Raw genomic sequence first — 25876 nt, forward strand, 5'->3', positions numbered from 1 at the left:
GCCTCGGCTTGTTGACTACTCTTCCATCCTGCATCCTGGTGGGCTGTCACCGCTGCCTCAATTGTTACCTCGCCAGCTGACTGATACTGAGGGCCGCGACCTGCACGTCCCTTGCAGCAAAGTCCATACCTCCTTGCGGGGGTAACTGGTGAAAACCAGGGGCGTGTTAGACTCCGCGCCTCAGTACTCAGTAGCGCCAACTGCTGGCAGGTATCATCAATTCCACAGAGTAATTCTGACAGTATACTCTGGCCATGTCAAATGCCGAAAGTGCCGGTGACGTCCTGCAGCACCTGACTCGCCGAGTTGATCAACAAGAGGTTAACCAGACTCGGCTCCTGCAGTGCCTTCAGGGATTGGCTACATGCATGGATACCCTCCAGAGAACCCTGACTCCGCCCGGAGTATCTGTTGCTCCCGTACCCCCTGCTGTCGGCTCTCCTGCTTCAGCTGCACCTAATCCTACTGGAGGGATTCGCATCCCACCTTCTGACAAATTCGGTGGTGATCCGAGAAAGTGCAGAGGGTTTCTCAACCAATGTGCCATCCAGTTCGAACTATCACCAGGAAATTTTTCTTCAGAACAAGCCAAGGTGGCATATATTATTTCGCTACTCGTGGATCAAGCGCATGCCTGGGCCTCTCCTCTCTGGGAGCGTGATAACCCCCTGTTACAAAATTCGTCTTCCTTCATACAGACCTTCAGAAAAGTATTCGATGAGCCTGGTCAAGTTGCTACTGCAGCCTCCAGCATTCTAAAGCTACGTCAGGGAAGCCTTCCCGTGGGTCAGTACGCGGTTCAGTTCAGGACTCTCGGCTCAGAACTAAACTGGAATAATGAGGCCCTTGTAGCTACCTTCTGGCAGGGGCTGACAGATCGGATCAAGGACAAGTTGGTCTCCAGGGATTTACCAGCTACCCTAGATGATCTGATCTCCTTATACATCAAGGTCGATATCCGGTTTCTGGAGCATAATCAGGAATGTGAACAATCTCGCCGGGCTAGTCCACGCTTGGCTCCCACTTTTCAGAACCCACCAATTCTGCCTGAGGAGCCCATGCAGATCGGGCGTTCTCGCCTAACTGTGGAAGAACGGGAATGAAGGGTTAAAAACCATCTATGCCTCTACTGCGCTGACCCCTCTCACATTCTATCACAGTGTCCCAAGAGATCGGGAAACGCCAGATCCTAGTCGGTGCCGGGAAGGCCGGTCTATGGCTGAGTACATCTTTCCCCAATTCTCCAGACAAAACTGACTTTTTGATGCCCATCATCATCCATGCTTCCCTGGGTCCGATCTCCCTTTAGGCCTTCGTGGATTCTGGGGCAGCTGGAAACTTTATTTCTGCATCCTTAGCAGCTAACCTTCATATACCCCTGGAATCATTATTGCAACCCTTGGTTCTGACAGCGGTGGATGGTAACAGAGTGGCCAATGGATCTATCTCTCAGTCCACCTGGCCGATCCGTCTGCAAGTTGGTCTCCTCCATTTTGAATGGATCTCATTTCTAGTCCTTCCACAGACTGTTAATCCAGTAATATTAGGACTTCCCTGGTTAATGGACCATTCACCCCAATTTGATTGGCAACGTGCTCAAGTTACTTCCTGGGGTCCGCGATGCCCTTAAGTTCCTACCTATTAGGTGTCACGCTCTCACACCCAGTCTTGGGTTGCCATCTGAATACGCTGCCCTTGTGGATGTCTTCAGTAAAACTGCCGCTGAGATGCTTCCACCCCACTGTCCTTGTGATTGTTCCATTGAGCTTATTTCCGGAGAGAAGATTCCTGGTGGTAGAACGTACTCTTTCCCTTCCTGAGACTCGAGCCATGACCGAGTATGTATCTGAAAACCTCGAACGAGGATTTATTAGAAAATCTTCCTCACCTGCCGGTGCAGGATTTTTTTTTGTAAAGAAGAATGGTTCTCTAAGACCATGTATCGACTACAGACTACTCAATGCCATTACCGTGAAGAACAGGTACCCCATACCCCTGGTTTTCGAGTTATTCGATCGGATCAAAGGTGCCACGATTTTCACCAAACTAGACCTCAGGGGCGCCTATAATTTGATTAGGATTCGTGAGGGCGATGAATGGAAGACTGCTTTTAACACTCGGGATGGCCACTATGAATACCTGGTGATGCCTTTTGGCCTTTGCAATGCCCCAGCGGTCTTCCAGGAGTTCATTAATGACATCTTCCGAGACCTACTCTATCTCTCAGTCCTTGTCTATCTGGACAACATACTTATATTCTCCAGGGACTTAGAATCCCATCGAGGTCCCGTCAAGGAGGTTCTCTCTCGACTACGTTCCAACCACCTTTACTGCAAGCTGGAGAAGTGTGTCTTTGAAGCATCTCAGGTCCACTTCCTGGGATATATTGTGTCCGGTGCTGGTCTTTCCATGGATCCTGGGATAGTGGCTGCCATTCTCAATTGGCCACAACCATTGGGTCTCAAGGCTATCCAACATTTTATTGGCTTCGCCAATTATTATCGGCACTTTATCCAAGACTTCTTGACTCTGATTTCTCCCATTAGTTCTCTCACCCGCAAGGGAGCAGCAAAATCATGGTCTGTTGAAGCCCTCAGTGCCTTCCAGTCATTAAAAAGGGCATTCTCCTCCGCCCCTATTTTGCTACAACCTGACTTGTCTCGGCCGATCTTTGTTGAAGTTGATGCATCCTCCATTGGCATAGGATCCATTCTTTCACAGAAAGATTCTGATGGGAAGTTTCATCCCTGTGGTTTCTGCTCCAGAAGATTTTACCCCAGTGAATTAAACCACAGTATCAGGGATAAAGAATTATTGGCCATCAAAACAGCCCTAGAGGAGTGGAGACATTTGCTTGAGGGGGCAGAGCATCCTATTACTGTCTACACTGACCACAAGAACTTAACGCATATGCAAACAGCTCAGTGTCTGAACTCACATCAGGCACGCTGGTCCTTGTTTTTTGCCCGTTTTAATCTCATTTTGACCTTTTGACCTGGGGTTAAGAATATCAGGGCAGATGCTCTCTCCCGATCATTTGATGATAGAGATCTTCAACCCGCCCCCACCCCCAGAACCATCTTGGACCCTACTACCATTGTGGCCCTCACTAGAACCTCAACCAAGGTTCCTCCTCCGGGTTGCTCCTTTCTCACTTCCAGGCTTTGGCCTAAGGCTCTCAAGTGGGCCCATGATTCTCTGTTTGTCGGGCATGCGGGTGTCAAGAAGACCTTCTCGTTTATTTCTAGGTATTATTGGTGGCCCTCTATCTGGGCGGACGTTAAGGCCTATGTTGCCGCTTGTGGAATCTGTGCCAGACACAAGACACCTAGGCAGTCTCCTGCAGGACCCTTGGTACCACTTCCTATTCCAGAGAGACCATGGACTAGTATTTCTATGGATTTCGTCACCGATTTACCAGCTAGCCATGGATTCAATACTATCTGGGTGGTAGTGGATCGACTTTCCAAGTTGGCACATTTCATACCTCTCAAGGGACTTCCTTCGGCTTCTATCCTTGCTAACCTCTTTATCAAGGAGATTTTCCGTCTTCACAGCTGTCCCCAGGATATTATCTCGGATAGAGGAGTACAGTTCGTGTCCAAGTTCTGGAGATCATTCTGGAAAGAGTTGGGGGTCAATCTAAAGTTTTCCTCAGGGTACCACCCTCAAACCAACGGCCAAACGGAGAGGGTCAACCAAGACTTGGAACAATTTCTCAGGACCTACTCTTCGGGTAATCATGCTGAATGGAGTCTTTTCTTGTGTTGGGCAGAATTTGCTCATAATAACCAGGTGCATGTATCTACTGGTTCGTCTCCATTTTTTCTTACCTATGGGTTTCACCCTCTCCTTCCTGAACTTTCCCAACCTGGTTCAGCGCTTCCGGCCGTGCAGAATCTCATTCAGGACTTTTCTCAAATATGGTCTCAGGCAAAGTCCAAATTATTGGAACCCTCCCAACGTTACAAAGCTAGCGCCGATCGTCGCCATAGACCAGTTCCCAGACTTCGAGTTGGGGACAAAGTGTGGTTATCCACAAGGAATTTAAGACTGTGAGTTCCCACCATGAAGCTCGCACCCTGTTATATCGGACCTTTTCAAATCACTCAAGTTATTAATCCCGTCACAATCAAACTCCTTCTTCCTCCATCACTCAAGATTCACAATGTATTTCATATTGCTCTACTTAAACCCCTCGTTCTCAACAGATTTGTCAAAAGAACCCCACCCCTGGTCCCAGTAAAAACTGATCATGGGGAGGAATATGAGATCAGTCAGATTCTGGATATCCGGATCTCCAGGGGTCACCACCAATATCTTGTTGACTGGAAGGGTTATGGCCCCGAGGAGAGATCTTGGATCGATGTACAAGAGATATATGCCCCTCGCTTATTGGCCAAATTCAAGAAGGAGAGAGAGGCGACCTTGAATGCCCTGAAAAAGAAGAAAGGGGAGAGTACTGTTAGGCGCCGTCTAAGCACTGATACTTGGTGCAGGAGACGGACGCCTCCATCTTCTCAGCAACCACATCCCGTTGCCTAGCAGCGGGAAGCTATCTCTGCTCACCTGTCTGCAGCCAGCATGTGTTACCGCCAAAATCATCCTAACCCTATCAGGAGGCACCTTAGGGTATATAAAGCAGCCTCTGACACATGTCTAGTGCCAGAGTATTTGGTCTTCAGCCTTGCTCCAGCGTTTGTTCCTGTGTTGCTGTAACTTGGATTCTGACTCTGCTTATTCCTGACTTCTCCTTCGGTTCCTGATTCTAGCTTAGACTGATATTTGGTATTGACCCGGCTTCCTGACCATTCTCCTGCTTATGATTTGGCTATATCTGTTCCTCTGGTTGTGACCCGGCTTGTTGACTACTCTTCCATCCTGCATCCTGGTGGGCTGTCACAGCTGCCTCAATTGTTACCTCGCCAGTTGACTGATACTGAGGGCCGCGACCTGCGCGTCCCTTGCAGCAAAGTCCATACCTCCTTGCGGTGGTTCCTGGTGAAAACCAGGGGCGTGTTAGACTCCGCGCCTCAGTACTCAGTAGCGCCAACTGCTGGCAGGTATCATCAATTCCACAGAGTAATTCTGACACCTGCTTACCTCCTAAAATGTATCTAATATAATAATCCCCTGTTTTACGTGCACCAGGACACCCAAGAGCCTTATTCCAGCTCTGGTGATACTTTAGTGGTTCTTGCATTGATTCAATTGCCTGCCTTATCTCTTGCACTGGTTCAATTCTCGGATCACTTTGTTGAACATGTGGACAGTCCCCATTGCACTGACAATATCATTAATCCTGCTGCCTTTGCACTTACTATATCGCCAGTAATCTCTTACAATAGCTCTCCCCTTCACGTATACCATTATCTGCCAACCCTTCCTACACTGTTATTCAAACCATCAACAATCACTGGGCACATTTAGGGCTCATACACAATTGTTACAATAGAAGTGTTTTCTTGAAGATGCTTGAAGCATTTCACCTTTGTGATCGCCATTTATTAGAAGGATTATTTTTAATGCATTTTTTGAAACGCACAGTACACATTTTATATATTAAGAGAGAAATTTGACTGCCAGTTTTCAGCTCATGATGTCTGGTGATTATGCAACGGAGAAATGCTCATATGCTGCTCTGGCAGACTGATCAGATACGATTGTGCCAGCATGTTTCGTAGTAGTTAAACTTGATAAACAAAGTACGATATATGTTTCTATGAAAGGAATATTCGAAAGATGTTAGTAGGCGACTAAACAAGTTAGAGCACAGAGGCATAAACCAGTCGCAGATCATGCAAAAGGATTCATGTATTTGTGTAACACAGGACTGGCAGCCTTTTCCCTGCATTGCTTTAGTAATGACCCACTGTCATCACACCTAGGTTTTACTAAATGTTACTACAACCAAATTCCAGTAGTTCTAAACCTGGCCTACTTTTGTGTTAGCCCCACCTACAGTTCATTTGGTCCCTCCCGCCCACCTGAGTCCACATCAAGAATTTTTTTCAAGGCCTCTTTAAGTTCCCAATCCGCCACGGTTTCAAATCATATTGGTTGAGTTCTACATAAATAAGGTCATATGTGCTTCTGAATTATTATCCCTAAGACTTTGCAGTACTCCAACTAGCCCAGATATAAGCAGACCTGTGGCACCATTGAAGACGTCTTCTATTAAAATTTGTCTTTGACGGTAATGAAAATCACTCTTGCCTAATTTTCATACCTTGCTTCCAGGAGATGTAGAGGGAAGGTGTGAAAAGAAGAGGTGAGCCTGATGACGCCATTCCTGTATTCCACTCCTAAGAGGCGTGTTAGATATTTGCTGTGTCTTTATTACTCACCTCCAGTCTTGATGGTGCAGTGTCTCCACTCAAGTCATCTTTGTTGCACTCTGTGGGGATGTGGGTAGCTTGTCTTACCAGGGGATGACTTGGGAAAGCCCCTTGAATCTACACAGACCTCTCAGAAAAAGCACGACACAGCATATAAATAAAATTTGTGGTGCGTTGTTTAGAGGGAAAGGGTAATGGGAAATTAAATTTAACCAGTAGCAAGGTTTGAACAGTTTGGAACGTACGAAATGCAATACATAGCTTAATCTCCAATACGACACTGGTAATAATGCAATTTATAAAGCACATCACTATGGGACACCTCTCACTATTCATTTTATATGTTCCTACAGTACTATCACTCTGACAACATTCCATGCCCAAACTAAACCTGGTTTCCTGTCGGGAATCTCTGTTCATAGAATTATATCAAAGAGGAAATGCGTTTCTTACTCAACATGCTACCAAAACTCTTATCCATTCTCTCATCATCTCCTGTCTTGACTATTGCAACCTCCTGCTATCTGGCATTCCTGACACCCATATGTCCACACTTCAATCCATTCTAAATGCTGCTGCAAGACTGATCTTCCTCTCTCATTGCTCCACATCTGCTGCACCACTTTGCAAATCCCTACACTGGCTCCTTGTGTTCTCCAGAATCCCATTCAAATTACTCACCCTTACCTACAAAGCCATCAACAACACCCTTCATACATCTCAAATCTCATATCAAAATTCTCTACCTCCCTACCTCCTGCCATTTTAGATCTTCTTCTGACCTGCACCTTGACTTGTCTAAAAATAAAGTGGGATTTGAATAAGATGACTTTCAAATAAAAGTGCCACCATTCAACTTAATTTGGTTACTTTTATTGCATTACTTATTTTTAATCCACAATACTTCATAAGATATTTTTATCAGTAGTTTTAAAAAAACAGCCATTTAATATATATTTTATTAATAAAGATTACACTGTCACTTTAAAGTATATTGAGGAGAAGCTCCTTTAATAGCCTTCCTCTGCTTTAAACAGTCATCCTTGATAAAGTTCATAAACGAATAAACACTTGCAACGTGTTTAGATTGCACTTGACATTGATCTTTTCAGGCTCCCGTACCCTTGTGGTCCAACTGTGTTCCATTAGAATCAGCAAGTAAAGTGCATCTTGACTAGTGGCATGCAGGAAAAATTGTCTCTTCATGTCTAACGGTGAATGGGACAGAATAGTCAAAGTATTTAGGATAAAATTTACAGCCCTTGTGACTGACACTACACAGTTCCGTAGTATATATGGGTCTGTATGCAACATTCCAGCACCTCACTTTACTCTATCTTCTAAAAGAGCTATAACATAAATGGATAAAAAAATCTCATCTTTTTCTTTTCAGAAACATTTATCTAAAGTGACATATAAATTGACTTAACTAAGGTACATATACACTTTAATTTTTTGCCCTTTCGGGAACAACCATATAGAGTTCTAGTAGTATACTTGGCATGTTCAAGACACATAAACACTTTGAAATATCATCCACACAATAACATTCTTAGGGGTCTATTTATTTAATGTGTGATCAGCCAGTAAGTAAAATGGCCATTGCACAATTTATGAAGGGTTTATGGCAGGATAAATCAAAGATTTTGCCTGCCATAACCCATTTAACGTTTCTTAACCCAGTCCCGATAGATTCATATGGGGACTGCAAAGTTCTGTAATTTCCTATGGGATCCAGCTGAAGCCTTTTTGGCTTCACTGGATCCCTCATCCATAGACGGTAAATAGTAAAAATTGTTTGCTGGAGGGGAGACTTAGTCAGGGCTCCAAGAGTAGCCCCAGCGGTGCTTCATTATGTATCACTGCGATTTGCAGTGATGCATAATGTTTGTCATCTCACTATTTTAATACATAGACCCTTTGGTGTTTTCAATTAGAATCTTTTTAAACTGCTATATCTCAAAACTGGGTGAAAGGCTGCCATTAACTCCACCAATTATACATCATCTATCCTTGCCAACATGTAAACTCACCTTGCCATAATCTCTCAGCATTATGCAGATCGCTTTTACTATGCTAAAGTTATTAGGACCCAAATATAGGAGGTATAGTGGAATGTTGAGATAAACCTGAGCTACACTGCTTCTGTATAACACATATAAGACAGTTTCAGAACTTCCAAACACTGGCCACATCCCACGTATTGGAAAGTGGCAATTTTTTGAAGTAATGGGAAAACAAACAACTTCATTCTCTTTTTACATTTCGCAGTATAAGAAGAAGCTTTTAGGAATAGTATCAGATAGTTTCCCCTCCGGTCACCAGAGGTAAGTATGGCTATTGAACTTGCACTTATGCAAGATGGCCAGTGTTGTCTCTGAGGAATCCAACTTGGATCTTGTTTTGGCCTATAAAAAAGCACTGATTGAAACCTTGCTTGAGTTTTCTGCTTGCTTAGCTCCTGCACCTTGTGACATATCGACTACATGATTGTTTACCAAATTTGGCATACATCTTATTACAAGCTTGTGCACTGACTCTAGCATTTCAGACCTCCTGCTGGTGTACCGACTCTGGTATATGTCTGACTACATGATTGTGCCTCAATACAGCTTACTTTGTATATCCTACTGTAGGCCATTGGATTTCAGCTAACTCTCCAAGTATCATGACATAAGCTCTCTATGTTCCAATGTTTATAAATGTAATTGTCATTTGCTACAGGGATGTAAGCACGAAATGGGATTATCTTTGAGGTTTTCACACTTTTTGATATACCACCACTCCAAATTCCCATATTTTTTTCCTGTCTCAACAATTCTGTAGGAAAACCCCTCTGTCTAAATTTCATTTCCATATCACCTTGTCTGTAATTCATTTTTAAATGGTAAAACCGAGGATAGGAAAGGGATTTTTAATACCATGTGAACAGGAAATTGCAAAAGACTATACTGATCAGACTTCTTTACTTTTAATTCAGTCAGAGTCTTACCATCTGGACATGCAATAATTTTATTGTGTGTGGTTTAATGGGAAAATGAAAGACCTTTTTCTTCAAAATTTGACTTTTTCTTTTTTTTTTTTTTGCATATAAAGTGGCAACTTTTGATCCCATCACCATATCCCTCTATTGTCCTTGCTACCCACTGTAGGTATCCTGAAAGAGGAAATAATGTCTTTAAGTGCAATATATAACAAGTCAAGAAAAAGCCAGTAGATCTCTTGGAAATGAACACTTGCTCAGAATACCCATGTCATGAAGAATAAAGCTAAAAAGGCTAATTTGTTGAAGGAAGTTATATGTTTTCCAGACTATCAATAATTTTACTTATGGTGTTAACACTTTGATTAACAACATTGCAACTGGAGCCAGAATTGAATATAATTATTGCACAAGCAAGTGCCTTGTAAATGCATTAAGTGTTTTACTACATGCAGCCATTTTTTCCAGAGGATTCAGTTGGGGTTGAGGGTCACCTTAGTAAATTGTTTTACATAGGTGATAATGCAGCTGTAAACCCCCCTTCACCCAATTTTATATTTTCTCACATAAATTTGTACCTTGTCATCTAATACAACACTTTTGGTGGGGTGGGGCTAGTCCCAGATAACAGTTTCCTGCTGGATTAGATACCAGCATAATGGAGGGAGTCCCGCTAAGTCTTTAGCTAGTCGTCGGTGCAACTTCCCCAGGTGTCCCCGGATGACTGGTTGCTCAAATAAACCTAGGTGAAAATAGCTCTCTTAGGGGACTGTTGGAGAAGCTAGCAGTACCCAACGAACCCACCTGTTGACATTTTAGATTATTAAAACACAACAATTTAAAAATACATACATTTCAATGGAAAGTACAAGGCATTTACAGCAGTACTGGGTGAGAAGGGATGCCAGGCAGGCTTAACCTTTATTTTCAATATGCCCAGCACCCAGCTCTCTCCACAGTGGGATTTAAATCTGAACTTTGAATTTGCCAGTCCACAACATTAAATGTCGTATTATTCTTCACTTTCTTGCAGTCAGAGTACCATTATGAGTATACAGAGTGTGACAGCAAAGGCACCAGATGGCGTGTGGCAGTGCCGCATACACCAGGACTTTGCACAGGACTACCAGACCCAATCAAGGGGACAGAGTGTTGTAAGTACATTTAGACAATACATTGGTTGTAGGGACATCATTTTTTTATTGGGTACTTCTATTGGTAGTGACTGCATTTCTTGTTAGTTATATTTTATTATTGTTTTGATGTGTACATAATTATTTTTCAGAAAAAAATTAAATCAATGTGCATACAGAGCAAATGTTTTTTTTTTTTTTTTAAATGTGCGCTTCTATACAATTTCCTGTTCACATGTATAGTTATATTACAATTGCAACCACTTATATAGCATCAGAGGAAATTCTGAAATACATATGGCATAATGTCTCCTCTACGGTAAAGTGTTATGATATTAAAAGATGTTCAATGATTCTTTATTATACAAAGACATGAAGTCTTATGCCCATTAGCCATCAGGTACTCTTTTTCTTTTCTTCAATACCAATTGAAGCACTCAGGGGCTGGCTTCCAACAGTTAACCTGAGGGGCAAACACAAGTTAGTTGCCCTCAGGCGCGGGCTGGGATACTGCAGGCAGGGGGGCACACAGGCGGCCGCATCTCATTACACGCCCTAAAGGCGGAAAATCTGATGCCCCCCTGCCCCCCGGCTCAGCCCGCCCCTGGTTGCCCTGCCTTTACCATCAGCTTGCTGAAAAACTGGGCATGACAAAAAGCTTACAGGCATTGTTTGTCTAATGTGAGTGTAATTTATATAGCCAATAAAATATAAAAAAAAATTATGTCAAAGAGCTATAATCAAATACAACACCTACCAGCTGCATCTGACAAAGCATATACTAGTCTAGTGAACTGTATACAATACAGGGAACACACTAGTGACCAATATACAAAACATAGAACAATCTAGTGACCTGTATACCATACATGCATTCTAGTGACCAATATGTGGAGAATTCTGGTGACCAATACACAATACAGGAGGCATTCTAGTGACCGTTATACAATACAGGGAGCATACTAGTGACCTGTACACAATAACAGATCATTCTAGCGACCAATTTAATATCCTAAGAACATTCTAGTAACTGCTATATGATACATAAAGCATTATAGTTACCTCTATACAATACAGAGAGCATTGTAGTATAATCTATACAAAACAGACAGAATTCTAATGACCAATTTAAAATACTTACAGCGTCCTAGAGCGATATGCTATCATTCAGCTTATATTTCAGTCTTCATATATAGCCGGTATCTTACTTTAATGCTGCTAATAAAACTTGCCTAGTGCAAGACCTACTTTCTGGAGTAAATGACACAGAGGCAGAGATTCAATTGCCGGCAATGTGGCAATTACGGTACAAATCTCTGCTCATTTTCTAGTGGTGCGAGGAAAAATGAGCAGAGATTTCTGTCAAATCTCCGCTGCGAAGTGTCTCACAGATGTTCTAGAGACACCTTGTGACTAATTGAATTTCCCCCAGATACTTTTATGGGGCTGATGTTTGTCTTGATCATTAGATGCATAATGCTGTATCAAATCAATCTGCACACACAGGATTATAGTTTATATGAAGGTATGCAAGTAATATTGTATAGATGACAACAATATTGTACACAATATATATGGATGACCTTAGAGAGATAAAACATAGATTGGGCAGATATAGGACCCAAGACGATGGGTGGCTTTATAATGTATAGCCTCATCCCACCCTAATATCTGTGGTGATAAAACTCAGACCCCAGATATCTTTTAGCATTATACGTGCACCTCTCCCACCCATCCATTTAAAACACTTTTGGAGTGGCTAGAGAGCATCCTCTCCTTGCCTCCCAGCTGGCAATTATGTGCATATAGTGTTCTTCCACAGGCAGCTGGCAGATCCATAATGCAAAAATTGTACTGGCCCAGCCCGCTCCTGCATGTACTCCAGACTTTTAAAATAGAACACGTAGGAACCCCATACGCAGCAAGTTTAATACTAAATATTTTTGCAATAAAAAGCAAGAACACCTCCCAACAATATATTATTTCTTCCCATTTTTGTTGTTGAAAAAGATTTCATTCCTTGAAAGCAAAATATCTAAATGTTAAAATAAGGGGAGTAAGTGGGAGATATTCAATATCTAATATGTGATTTTTTTCCCCATTCTAATAATAAAAAAAATCGAGGTGAGCGTAACGGGCTTTACACAACCAAAATCAGTCACCTTATTAGTATACCTGTTTTGAACTTCACAATGCCTGATAATAACTGGATTGACAAAAATCAATCAATAATTCACACAGAATTATTTTCTATATAACTTATTCTCTTCCTTTATTTAATCCAAAAGGATATATAAATTTCTCTTGGTGAAATAAAGTATTATTAGCTAATTATAGCTTTAAATTCGCTTGATCCCATGCAATTTCATATAGATAATATAATGTTTTAGCAAATTAACCCAGTGGATGGATTGTATTGCTGTGCAAAGTTAGTTTTGTATAAAAGTATCAGTACATGTTTATAGCCGATACAATGTTGCTATGCACTGAAACATATTAACTAATGGACACATAATAAAAGTTAGTTGCAATCATTAATAAAATAAAATCTAACTACTCATAAACAAAAATAATTTAACAAGCGTATACCCAAGGCTAACCAAAGACCAATCATTTTCCTGTGCGGAAGTCATCTTTTCTCTGTCTAGGTGGAGAAAGATATCAGGAGGGAAACACCAAATCAGTAGGCAAAAATGGAGTCTGAAACAAGCACATGCACAGGTTCCAAACTAGAGACAAGCCTGAATTGGGTCACAGTCTCAATTAGAAGTCAATACACAGTAATGCTAAAACTGCAGCAAACAGCAAGGGAAGCTAGAGCAGGTAAGATCAGACGCTCTGTCAATCGTTACTGAACAAAGTGGTGTTTAAATAGCTGAAAGGAATCACATGACTGAAACCAGGAAGAGATATGAGAGATCACCTAAGTACACCGTTTAAATGAACCATGTAATGATGCCAGAGATTACATGACTGCAAACTCAGAGAAATCAAGAAGTGCTAGAAGCAGAGGATGCAGGCCTGAAAGGAAACACCCTGCACTGAGATCAGTAATAAAGAACTGATGCTGGTGTGTGACCGTACCCACTCTCAGGGCCGCCGAGAGGGGGGGGGGGGCAGGGGGCCCGGCCCGAGCCCTAGCGCTGATTATTATTATTTTTAAAAATAAATCTTTTTGTTTTGTTTTTTTCTTCTTTTTTTGCGGCGGGGGGGGGGGGGGGTGTTGGTGGGGGGAGCAGGGTAGTTAAAATAAATAAATAAACATACTCACGTGATCACAGCGCCGGCGTCCCTCCTCTCTGCTCCTCTGTGCTCCATTCAGACTGAATGCTGGGTGTGACGTCATCATGTCACGCCCAGCATTCAGACAGTCTGAATGGAGCACAGAGGAGCAGAGAAGACCAAGAAAGAAGAGAGAAGAAAAGGAAAAGGTAAGTAAAGGGAGGAAACCGGGGGGGGGGGGATGGCACAGAGGGGTTAATAAATGGGGCGGCATGGCACAGAGGGGTTAAAAAATGGGGAGGCATGGCACAAAGGGGTTAAAAAACAAGGGGGGTGAGCATGACAGAGGGGTTAAAAAATGGGTGGGGGGGCATCATGACACAGAGGGGTTAAAAAACGAGGGGGGGCATGGCACAGAGGGGTTAAAAAAGGAGAGGGGGCATGGCACGGGGGTTAAAAAATGGGGGGGCATGACACAGAGGGGTTAAAAAATGGGGGGGTGGGTAACATGACACAGAGGGTTTTAAAAACGAGGGGGGCATGGCACAGAGGGGTTAAAAAATGAGGGGGGGCAGCATGACACATAGGGGTTAATAAATGGTGGGGGCATGGCTCAGAGGGGTTAAAAAACAGAGGGCATGGCACAGAGGGGTTAAAAAATGAGGGGGCATGGCACAGATGGGTTAAAAAATGGGGCAGCATGGCACAGTGGGGTTAAAAAACAGGAGGACAGCATGGCACAGTGGGGTTTAGAAACTTGGGCAGCATGGCACAATGGGGTTAAAAAAACAGGGGGGCAGCATGGCACAGTGGGGTTAAAAAAACAAGGGCAGCATGGCACAGTGGGGTTAAAAAACAGGGGGGCAGCATGGCACAGCGGGGTTAAAAAATGGGGCGGGGGGCATGGCACAGTGGGGTTAAAAAACAGGGGGGAAGCATGGCACAGTGGGATTGAAAAAGGGGGGGGCAGCATAGTACAGTGTGATGAAGGGGAGCCAAGTGAAGGGGACAAAATCAGCATGGAGGGCACAGTGTGATCATTAGGCATGGCGATGATGAAGGGGCACATTATTGTAATGTTGGAGCTAGAGGAAGGCATAAATATTAATCGTGGGTGGTATTAATTCAACACCATGGTTGTTTGGAAAAAAATTGCTACATTTAGATAATTCCAAATAGGGCCCCCAGCATTCCAGGATCCAGACAAGCCGCAACTAAAGAAACCTGCAGCTACAGGTGGTGAAAGTGAGAAGAACAGGTAGGAGAGAGCAGGACAGTATGTGAAATGTTGTGATTCTAGTAGGGACAATGGCATTTTTTGGTGAGTGTTGTACCCAATGTAAGGTGCAGGCCAAGACTGAACTGTTTGTATACACACTGCATTCTTTCTATACTACACTTGTGGTGCTAAATGTCCTGAAAGTCAGGAGTGCTTGGACATATGTGACGCTCCGGCGAATTGAGAACCTAGTGATTTTGATGTGTTAGCCACGCCCCAATGGAAACCACTGGATTGACTGCTTGCACATTTTTGAAAGGCTCATTATATCAAAGAGCAATTATCCTGTGGACTTTAAATCACAAATGTAGAGTTGATAACTACACTATATCTCCAGGTATCAAATATGGGGCCTTGCATCTCTTCCTGTCAGCAAAGTGCAAGTAATGAGCTGTAGCTCTTTTAAGACTGGACTTAACCTGAACCCAGATGTCTTAGAATTTCTGAAGAAGTAATTGAACTGTCAAAACATCTGAGTGAGGGAGCAAAGTAGAGTAAAACCCATATACAGTTATAAAGGGCGACATAGAGGAAACTAAAGAATAAACATTATTGTGGGCAAATTCGGCACAGGGCAAAAAAAGCACCCAATCATTTTGACTCGCTGAAATATGCATTCTTAGGTTTTTTTTGATGAGGTCCCATTTCATTCTTTTGGTCTGCCAATTAGACTGAGGATTCTATTTGGTATAAAAATTAAGTTTTACACCAATGCTCTTACACAGTGCTCGTCAAAATTTGTATGTGAATTGAATGGGTGGGGTACGAAATTTCGGAGGTGGTGTTACCGACTATTTTTAAAGTGGCTTAAGTGTAACAGGTCGGATGCCAAGTGGCATTGCTTCTTTAAAAATAGTGAAAGAAAGGTCGCAATTGAAAATTACGTAGAAAAAACATGTTGTTCTTACTAGGGGTCGTGATTTGTTCTCATACTGCTGGGAACTTCTTCTGTCATTGTTAAGGTCAGTCATCATTTCTTCTAAGTGGGGGAAGTCATTTTAATTTTTTCCTTTCGTGGTAGTCACTGTCGTTGTTATCAGCTCTGTTAAAGTGACTACCACCGAATTGAGTTCCCCTGATTTTATAAAAATTTTGTAATGGACAACTATGCAACTGTGTAAAGGTAACAAAGAACCAGCAGGACTCAGAGGAGGCACTTTATGCTTTGCACACACAGTACAAGCAAATACAAAATCTTTAATATACTGTTGAAGATTAGGCCACCAATAGCTTCTGGAAATTAATTATTTGGTTTTCTTAATGTCGGCATGCTCAGAAAAATGTGAACTATGAGCTCACTTAAGAAGTTTGGAATGAAGATTAGGTGAAACAAACATCCTGTTGGGAGGAGTTTTAGAGGGATCAAGGGCTGTGCTGGCTACAAAGCAACTGGGCTCTGATAAAGTTTTTGGTGTCAAAGGAGTGGGATAGTGTATCCGCCTTACCGTTTCTGGGGCCCAGACTGAAGGTGTTCTGGAGGTGTAAATGAGAAAAGAGACCATTTAGCCTTCTGTGGGTTAAGGCTGTCAGGCAGGGCCGGACTGGGACTAAAAATCAGCCCTGGCATTTATAGCACACAGGCCCACGTGTTGTGAGCTCCATGCACTATATTGTTGCGCACTGATGCTGGCGCAGTGCGCGTTGCTGGTGCTGTACAATATGATGTAGTATGAGTGAGTGTGTGTGGGGGTATTTATTTCTCCTAATGACCCTCAGCATTACATTGTTAGCACCCCAATTACATCAATAAATACAGTGACAATAAATTATTAGTGCCCAAATTACAGCAAGAAATAACCCCGCACACACACTCATATTACATCAATCACCCCCTCATTACAGCAACCGGCATCACCCCCCACATTACAGCAACCGGCATCACCCCCCACATTACAGTGTCCAGCATGACCCCCCACATTACAGCGTCCGGCATCACCCCCCACATTACAGCGTCCGGCATCACCCCCCACATTACAGCATCCAGCATCACCCCCCACATTACAGCGTCCAGCATCACCCCCCACATTACAGCGTCCAGCATCACCCCCCACATTACAGCGTCCAGCATCACCCCCCACATTACAGCGTCCGGCATCACCCCCCACATTACAGCGTCCGGCATCACCCCCCACATTACAGCGTCCGGCATCAACCCCCACATTACAGCGTCCGGCATCACCCCCCACATTACAGCGTCCGGCATCACCCCCCACATTACAACATCACCCCCGCACATTATAGCATCCGGCATCACCCCCCACATTACATCATCCTCACATTACAGCAATACCCTCTGCAACTTATTAACAATACTAAGCCCCAAACACACTAGAACATTGCCACCACCACGCCACCCCATACTACAGCAATACCACCAATTATACAGGCGCCACTGTAGGAAACCAATGTTTTGCTTTTTTCAAATCTCCCACAGGATAGCAACAACAGAATACATACACACATATAGGTAACAGGTACCCTTTTCCCTCAATTAAATAGTAATGGCAGAATTTTCATGAATCATTCCACATGAATAACTATTGAATGATCATTTGAACCCACACGGCCACATTAAAAGTATTTCCATCTACAGCAAAATGTCAGAGAAAAATTTTTTTTTTTACTAACTTTGTTTTTAGTAACTGGATATGCGTCTTTTTTCTATTCATTTTATATAACACAGTATATAAATTAAAGGGGATATTGGAGGTGGGTGAGAGATAATTGGATGTGATCCATCAGTTTGATTAGATAGGAAACATTTAGATTATTTACCTGGAGACGTCTACCCCCTTGACTCACAGGCAGGGCCGACAAGAGGAATTTTGGGCCCCGATACAGCAACTTCTTTGGGCTCCCATCATATTTAACAATGAAAGACTTGCCCAGTTCATATTATGTCACATTGTAGTGCCCCAAGGTCATATTATGCCATAATAGTGTCCCCAAATAACATTATGCCATAGTAGTGCCCACAAATCATTAGTAGTTCCCAGACAAGAACTCATTCACAAATAAAAATTGGTACAGCATATCAGATACTGAGTGTGTAAGTCTCAGGAGCAGCTTAATACACCATTTACAATGCAAACATAAATAGATATATTGACACAATCAGATAAAATTTATGACAAGCAATTTTTTTCCCTCTTAATTAAAAATCTTTGTACAGATAACTATGCAAAAAACATTACAGCGCAATAATGAGCAATACATAGTGTTTTAAATGTCATTGGATACACAGTAGTGCCCCCAGTTCAAGAAAGGATGGTTAAAAACACATTGCACACGAGAAAATATTTGAACTTACCTGATAATAGCATCCTGTGTTCTGTTCTCCTACTAGGTGCGCTGGGCGAGGAGGGATCAGCAGCTGTCAGCTCACACAGGCAGTCGAGAGCAGGGACAGAGGGCAGTGGTCGAAGCGGAAATTTAGAAGTGGGAGTATGCAAAATATAAGTGAATTGTCCCCTCTGTGCATTCCCATTCTTCATTACTACTTGTGTTTTATGACGGCTGTATCCCTGACATTCCCATTCTTAAGATGTCTCTCCCTTTGTACTTTCTTTTACCTATGCCGCTGCACCATCTTCTCCTTTGTCCCTCTCACTTAACCCCCTGCACCACCTTCTCCCATGGCACTCTCACATGTCTTCCTGCAACACTTTCTCCCCTGGCACTCTCACACGTCTTCCTGCACTGTCTACCCCCCTGGCACTCACACATGTTTCTACACCCTCTACCCCCTGGCTCTCTCACAAGTCTTCCTGCACCCTCTATCCCCTGGCTCTCTCACCCTTTTTCCTGCACCCCCTACCTCCCTGGCTCTCTCACCCCTCTTCCTGCACCCCCTACCTCCCTGGTTCTCTCACCCCTCTTCATGCACCCCCTACCTCCCTGGCTCTCTCACCCCTCTTCCTGCACCCCCTACCTCCCTGGCTCTCTCATCCCTCTTCCTGCACATCCTTCCCCCCTGGCTCTCTCACTCCCTCTTCCTGCACACCCTTCCCCCCCTGGCTCTCTCACTCCCTCTTCCTGCACACCCTTCCACCCTGGCTCTCTCACCCCCTCTCCCAGCACTCTCTACCCCCTGGCTCTCTCACCCCTCTCACAGCACCCCCTTCCCATTTGGCTCTCTCATCCCCTCTCCCAGCACCCCCTTTGGCTCTCTTATCCCCTCTCCCAGCACCCCCTTCCCCTTCGGATCTCTCATCCCGTCTCCCAGTACCCCCTTCTCCTTTGGATCTCTCATCCCCTCTCCCAGCAATCCCTGGCTCTCTCACACCCTCTCCCAGCACTCCCTACCCCCTGGCTCTCTCACCCCTCTCCCAGCACCCCCTATCCCCTAGCTCTCTCACCCCTCTCACAGCACGCCCTTCCCCTTTGGCTCTCTCATCCCCTTTCCCAGCACCCCCTTCGGCTTTCTCATCCCCTCTCCCAGCACCCCCTTCCCCTTCGGCTCTCTCATCCCCTCTCCCAGCACCCCCTTCGGCTCTCTCATCCCCTCTCTCAGCAACCCCTTCAGATCTCTCATCCCCTCTCTCAGCACCCCCTTCGGATCTCTCATCCCCTCTCCCAGCACCATCTTCCCCTTTGGATCTCTCATCCCCTCTCCCAGCACCCCCTTCCTCTTTGGATCTCTCATCCCCTCTCCCAGCACCCCCTTCCCCTTTGGATCTCTCATCCCCTCTCCCAGCACCCCCAGGCTCTCACCCCCTCTCCCAGCACCCCCTCCTTCCCCTTTGACTTTCACCCCCTCTCCCAGCACCCCCTTCTCATTTGGATCTCTCAACCCCTCTCCCAGCACCCCCTTCCCCTTTGGATCTCTCATCCTCCTCTCCCAGCACTCCCTCCTTCCCCTTTGACTTTCACCCCCTCTCCCAGCACCCCCTTCTCATTTGGATCTCTCAACCCCTCTCCCAGCACCCCTTCCCCTTTGGATCTCTCATCCCCCTCTCCCAGCACCCCCTCCTTCCCCTTTGGCTTTCACCCCCTCTCTCAGCACCCCCCTTCCCCTTTGGATCTCTCATCCCTTCTCCCAGCACCCCATGGCTCTCTCACCCCCTCTCCCAACACCCCCTCTTTCCCCTTTGGCTTTCACCCCCTCTCCCAGCACCCCCTTCCCCTTTGGATCTCTCATCCCCTCTCCCAGCACCCCCTGGCTCTCTCACCCCCTCTCCCAAAACCCCCTCCTTCCCCTTTGGCTTTCACCCCCTCTCCCAGCACCCCCTTCCTTTTTGGATCTCTCATCCCCTCTCCCAGCACCCCCTGGCTCTCTCACCCCCTCTCCCAGAACCCCCTCCGTCCCGTTTGGCTTTCACCCCCTCTCCCAGCACCCCTTCCCCTTTGGATCTCTCATCCCCTCTCCCAGCACCCCCTTCCCCTTTGGATCTCTCATCCCCTCTCCCAGCACCCCATGGCTCTCTCACCCCCTCTCCCAGCACCCCATGGCTCTCTCACCCCCTCTCCCAACACCCCCTCCTTCCCCTTTGGCTTTCACCCCCTCTCCCAGCACCCCCTTCCCCTTTGGATCTCTCACCCCCTCTCCCAGCACCCCCTGGCTCTCTCACCCCCTCTCCCAGCACCCCCTTCATCCCCTTTGGCTTTCACCCCCTCCCCTTTGGATCTCTCATCCCCTCTCCCAGCAGCCCCTTGCTCTCTTACCCACTCTCCCAGCAGCCCCTACTCCCTGGCTCTTTCACACAGGTGATCCCCAAGAGCAAATCACTACACCCCCGCGACCCCCCCCCCTCGAAAATCACGGCACCCCCGCGCCCCTCCCCCCCGCAAAAATCACAGCACCCCCGTGACCCCCCCCCCCCCGAGATTTGTGGCACCCCCATAACCCCCCCCCCCCAAAAAAAAATCGTAGCAACCCCCGCACCCCGTGACACCCATTCAGAAAAAAAATCTGGAAACAGTCCAGATTGCTTGTAAGTGCAGAGGAGGGAGCGCAACAGAGGTAGCTGGTCCCCGGGGAGGAACCAGCTACCACGAAGAGGAGGAGTCGGGCCGGCCCATATAGCCATCGGCCCTTCTGGCATTTGCCAGAAGTGCCAGATGGCCAGTCCGGCCCTGCTGTCAGGCGCCGTGCCCGCAGTGTCCATAGGTGCCAGGGACAGATGCCTGTCCTCCATTACGAGCTGTGTCCTGTTGCCTAGCAACAGGATGCACTTCCATTTTCGGGTCCATGCTGCGCACGCATGCACAGTGAAGTTGCGTCACATTGCCATGCAACGGAGCACTCTCCTTTTCATTCTGTCAGGGCTACCCTCCACTATCTTAGGCTCTTCCTAACCCTATTCTGGTGCCAGAGTATTGGTTCAGCAGCTCGAGCGCTCCTGTCTCCTGTTCCCTGTTCCTGCTACTGTTGTTTTGGTCCTTTGTCCTGGCTTGTTCCTGAATATTCTCTTGTTCTGCATTTTGGTATTGCTAGCTTATCTGGATACTGACTTCTGGCTTGCCTCTGACCATTCTTCTGGATCTTCCCTGTGTGCCATGCTATCATTTGGTATCTGACCCGGACTGGACGACCATTCCTGTTCTCTATCCACTGAACTGGTAACTAACTTGGAGAACCGCGACCTGCGCACCTCACGCGGCCAAGTCCTTACCTCCTTGTGGGGGTCCCTGGTAAATACCAGGGTGTGTTAGACTCCACGCCTCCCTGATTATTTGCGCCAATACCAGTCAGTGGCATCTATAGCATCTTTAACATGACAGAATACTCTGGCCATGAGTACACAGAATGAGCCTTTGGCCTGGGACTTTCTTCTACATCTGGCCCAACGTGTAGACCAGCAAGAGGCTAATCGGGTCCAACTCTTTCAGTGTATTTAGGGTGTGTCAGGCGCCGTCTCCGTCATACTCCCTCTTGGCGGAGACGGACGCCTGTCACAACCGCTCTGCACGAACGGTTGCCGGGCAACCATATAGCCGCGCCTCCTAAGCCTGTCGGGTGCCTGTGCAGTAGTTCGTTCCGTTGCTAGGCAATGGGAGGCTTTCCCCGGCACTTCCTGTGCCTATTCCACGGAGCCTATCAGCTGTCCTCTGCCTCTATTTAAACCTGGCTCTGGCGCCATTAGGGTGCCAGAGTAACAGGTTCCTGCCTCTAGCTCCCACTGTGTTTGTGCCTCGTGTTTGGACCCGGCTTCTACGACCATTCTCTAGTCTCTGCATTCCTGTTGTGACCCGGCTAGCTGACCATTCTCTATTCTGTGTGACCCATCGTGTTCCTGCGACCTTGGCCTGTTTTGACATTGCTTTTGGATTCTCCTTCTGTACCTTGTATACCGATTGGCTTGACCCGGACCGCCTGACTCCTCTTCACTACACCAGTAACTGTCTGATAGGACCGCGACCTGCGTACCCTGTGCAGCGAAGCCCATATCTCCTTGCGGGGGTCCCTGGTGAAAACCAGGGGTACGTTAGACTCCACACCTATCTGCTCAGTAGTGCTAATACTGGTTAGTGTTCCTCTCAAATCCGTGCCTGACAGGGTGTAGTCCAATTGCTCATCCTGGAAAGCTGCCACTTTCTCCACAGCTCTACCTGTACCGAGGGTTGCGCATACCAGCTTCAGAGATATATGATGGAGATCCTAAAAAGTGCCGCAGGTTCCTTAACCAGTCTGCCATCCAATTTGAACTAGCACCAGAAAACTTTTCGTCAGACAGAACTAAGGTGGCATACATAATCTCCCTCCTTTCAGGCCAAGCTCTTGCCTGGGCATCACCCTTGTGGGAATGTGATGACCGGCTGCTCCAGAATTCTGCAACTTTTATACTTAATGTTTCCGTAAGGTCTTTGACAAGCCTGGTTGCTTGTCTTCGGCAGCCACTGGTCTTCTAAGCCTACGTCAAGGAACACTCACAGCTGGCCATTATGCGGTATAATTTTGAACTCTAGCATCCGAACTCCGTTGGAATGACAAGGCCCTTACTGCTATCTACTGGCAAGGCTTGAATGACCGAATAAAAGTTGATTTAGCATTGCATGATCTCCCTTCCAGACTGGACGACTTAATTTCTCTCTGTATTAAAGTGGATATTCGTCACCATGAATGCACGCAGGAACGTGATCATAGTCGCCGCTCTTTTCCTCATCTGGCACCTCCAATTCCAGGCTCCTGTGCTACCCACTGAGGAACCCTTGCAAATTGGCCGTTCGCATTTGTCTCCTGAAGAATGAGATAGACGCTTGAAGAATCAGCAATGCCTCTACTGTAGGGAGCTTGGACACTTTATCCCTGTATGCCCCAAGAGACCAGGAAGAGCCACCTCCTAGGCGATGGCAGGGAGGTCAGCCTAGGATCTCAGTTCTTTTCTTCCTGTTCCCAGAAATAATCCGAGTTTCTCATGCCTATTACTCTTTTCTTCTGAAGGTCCTCAATCTCTCTTCGTGGACTCGGGATCCGCGGGAAGGTTCATATCTTACAATTTGGTCTCTCTGCTTCATTTACCTACCAAACCCTTGCCACAGCCGTTGGCACTCACTGCAGTAGATGGAAACCGAGTCTTCAATGGCTCTACCACCTACATCACCATTCCGGTCTGGCTGTTGGAAGGAGCTCTCCATTCTGAATGGATAAAATTCCTGTTTCTTCCGCAATCCGTTAACCCTATTATTTTGGGTCTGCCCTGGCTGAAGACATATTCTCCACAATACAATTGGCATCATGTTACCTCTTGGGGCAGGTCACGTTGTTTGACACCAGTCACACCCTGCAATTCGGTTATTCTCTGTCGAGCTATCGCTTCTCATGCACTTCTTCCTAAGGTCCACTCCGACTTCCTCAATGTTTTTAGCAAAGTGTCTGCAGAATTATTTCCACTACAACGTCCCTGGGACTGCCCCATTGATATGGTACCAGGCAAGATTAGCCCCCAGGGCAGAGAATTTATTTCATCTTTACCAGAGACTCGGGCAATGTCTGAATACATCTCTGAAAATCTCAAATGGGGATTTATTCGCAAGTCCTCCTCTCCCGCTGGCGCAAGATTCTTCTTTGTTAAGAAGAAAGACCATGCATCGACTACCGCAAACTCAATGCCCTCACTGTCAAAAATTGGTACCTCCTTCCCCTCTTTCCTAAGCTGTTCGATTGTATTTGTGGAGCCCAAATCTTCACAAATTTGGATCTCAGAGGTGCTTACAATAAATGGAAAATCACATTATGAAAATATACGCATACCAGTGAAGTCTGTGCTCGACACAAAACTCCTAGACACTCTCCTTCTGGACTCCTGCTTCCGCTTCCCATTCCAGAATATTCATGGTCCAGCATGAGTATGGATGTTATTATTGACCTTCCTAGCAGTCATGGTCACACTTGCATATGGTTAGTTGTTGACCGATTTTCCAAATTCACCCACTTTGTGCCTCTCAAGGGACTTCCGTCTGCTTCCGAATTGGCATCCTTATTCATTCTTCATATTTTTCAACTGCATGGTTGCCCTCGGGAGATCATCTCCGCCCGTGGGGTGCAGTTTGTTTCTAGTTTTTGGAGAGCCTTTTGTAAACTTCTAGGGATTAATATGAAGTTAGGGATACCATCCACAGACGAATGGCCAAACTGAGCACGTCAATCTTAGAATCTTTAGAATCTTATATTCGATGTTTCTGTTCCGAACAACAATCCTCTTGGAGTGAGTTTCTTCCTTGGCAGGAATCTCTCATAATAATCATCTGCATGAATCTACGGGCATGTCACTGTTTTTTACATTATTCGGCAGACACCCGGCATTGCCCACTTTTGTGGACTTGCCTGACTCTGGTCTCAGATGTGAACCAAGTTACAACAGACACTGGATTATTATAAGCGCTTTGCAGATCGCCACCGGAAAAATATCCCTGTACTCCACTTTGGGACAAAGTGGGGCTTTCCACTCAGATTTTTAAACTCAAAGTGCCATCCATGAAATTTGCACCTCGTTACATTGGACCCTTTCCCATTACTCAAGTTTTGAATGTCATCACATATAAACTCCGGTTACCTCCTTCTCTACAGGTACATAACTCTTTTCATATTTCTCTTCTCAAACCCCTCATTATTAATTAATTCTCCAAGAGATCTCCTCCTCCTCCCATCAAGACGACTTCAGGTGAAGAGTAGAACGCATCTTGAAGATGCAAACTTTCTGAGGCAAGTCGCAATTCTTAGTCCATTGGAAGGGCTATGGCCCTGAGGAGAGATCCTGGGTCAACAGATCTCTGTTGACCTCCATGCTCCTCATCTCCTGGTTCCAAAAGAGGGGGGGGGGGGTATTGTCAGGCACCATCCCCACACTGCCCATAGGTGCCAGGGACGGACGCCTGTCCTCCGTTATGGGCCACGTCTGGATTCGGGTCCACACTGCGCGTGCATGCACAGTGAAGTTGCGTCCGCTCTCCTTTTCATTATGTCGGCGGTCTGGTGCATCTGACCACTGAAATCATCTTCCACTTATCCGGGTCTGTCCTACACTATTTTAGGCTCCTCCTAACCCTATTCTGGTGCCAGAGTATTGGTTCACCAGCTCGAGCACTCCATTCTCCTGTTCCCTACTGTTTCGGTCCTGACTCCTGGCTTGTTCCTGACTATTCTCTTGTCCTGCATTGTGGTACTGCTAGCTTATCTGAAAACTGACCTCTGGCTTGCCTCTGAAGATTCTTCTGTATTTTCCCTGTGTGCCACGCTATCATTTGGTATTTGACCCAGACTGCACGACCATATCTGTTCTCTATCCACTGCACTGGTAACTAACTTGGAGAACCGCGACCTGTGTACCTCACGTGGACAAGTCCATACTTTCTTGTGGGGGTCCCTGGTGAATCCCGGGGTCTGAGACTCCGTGCTTCCCTGTTTAGTTGTGCCAATACTAGTCTGTGACATCTATAGCGTTATTAATGTGACAAAGGCAGATAAAGTACATTCTTATGA

General features: G+C 45.7%; 1 protein-coding gene across 3 annotated transcripts in view; it reads left to right on the forward strand.

Moving 5' to 3' along the window:
- ELAPOR1 (endosome-lysosome associated apoptosis and autophagy regulator 1) overlaps nucleotides 1-25876 on the forward strand; it is a 298128-nt gene that overhangs the window by 69832 nt on the left and 202420 nt on the right. For all 3 annotated transcript variants that reach the window (XR_012688102.1, XM_075195584.1, XM_075195585.1), the window contains exon 2: nucleotides 10355-10475. Coding sequence is in view for 2 of the 3 variants with exons in the window: in XM_075195584.1 (XP_075051685.1) it covers nucleotides 10355-10475 (121 nt within the window). In the remaining variant the exon portion in view is untranslated. The remainder of the gene's footprint in view (nucleotides 1-10354; nucleotides 10476-25876) is intronic.

This window comes from Mixophyes fleayi, chromosome 2 (genome assembly GCF_038048845.1).
Source record: "Mixophyes fleayi isolate aMixFle1 chromosome 2, aMixFle1.hap1, whole genome shotgun sequence".
Taxonomy (NCBI): Eukaryota; Metazoa; Chordata; class Amphibia; order Anura; family Limnodynastidae; genus Mixophyes; species Mixophyes fleayi.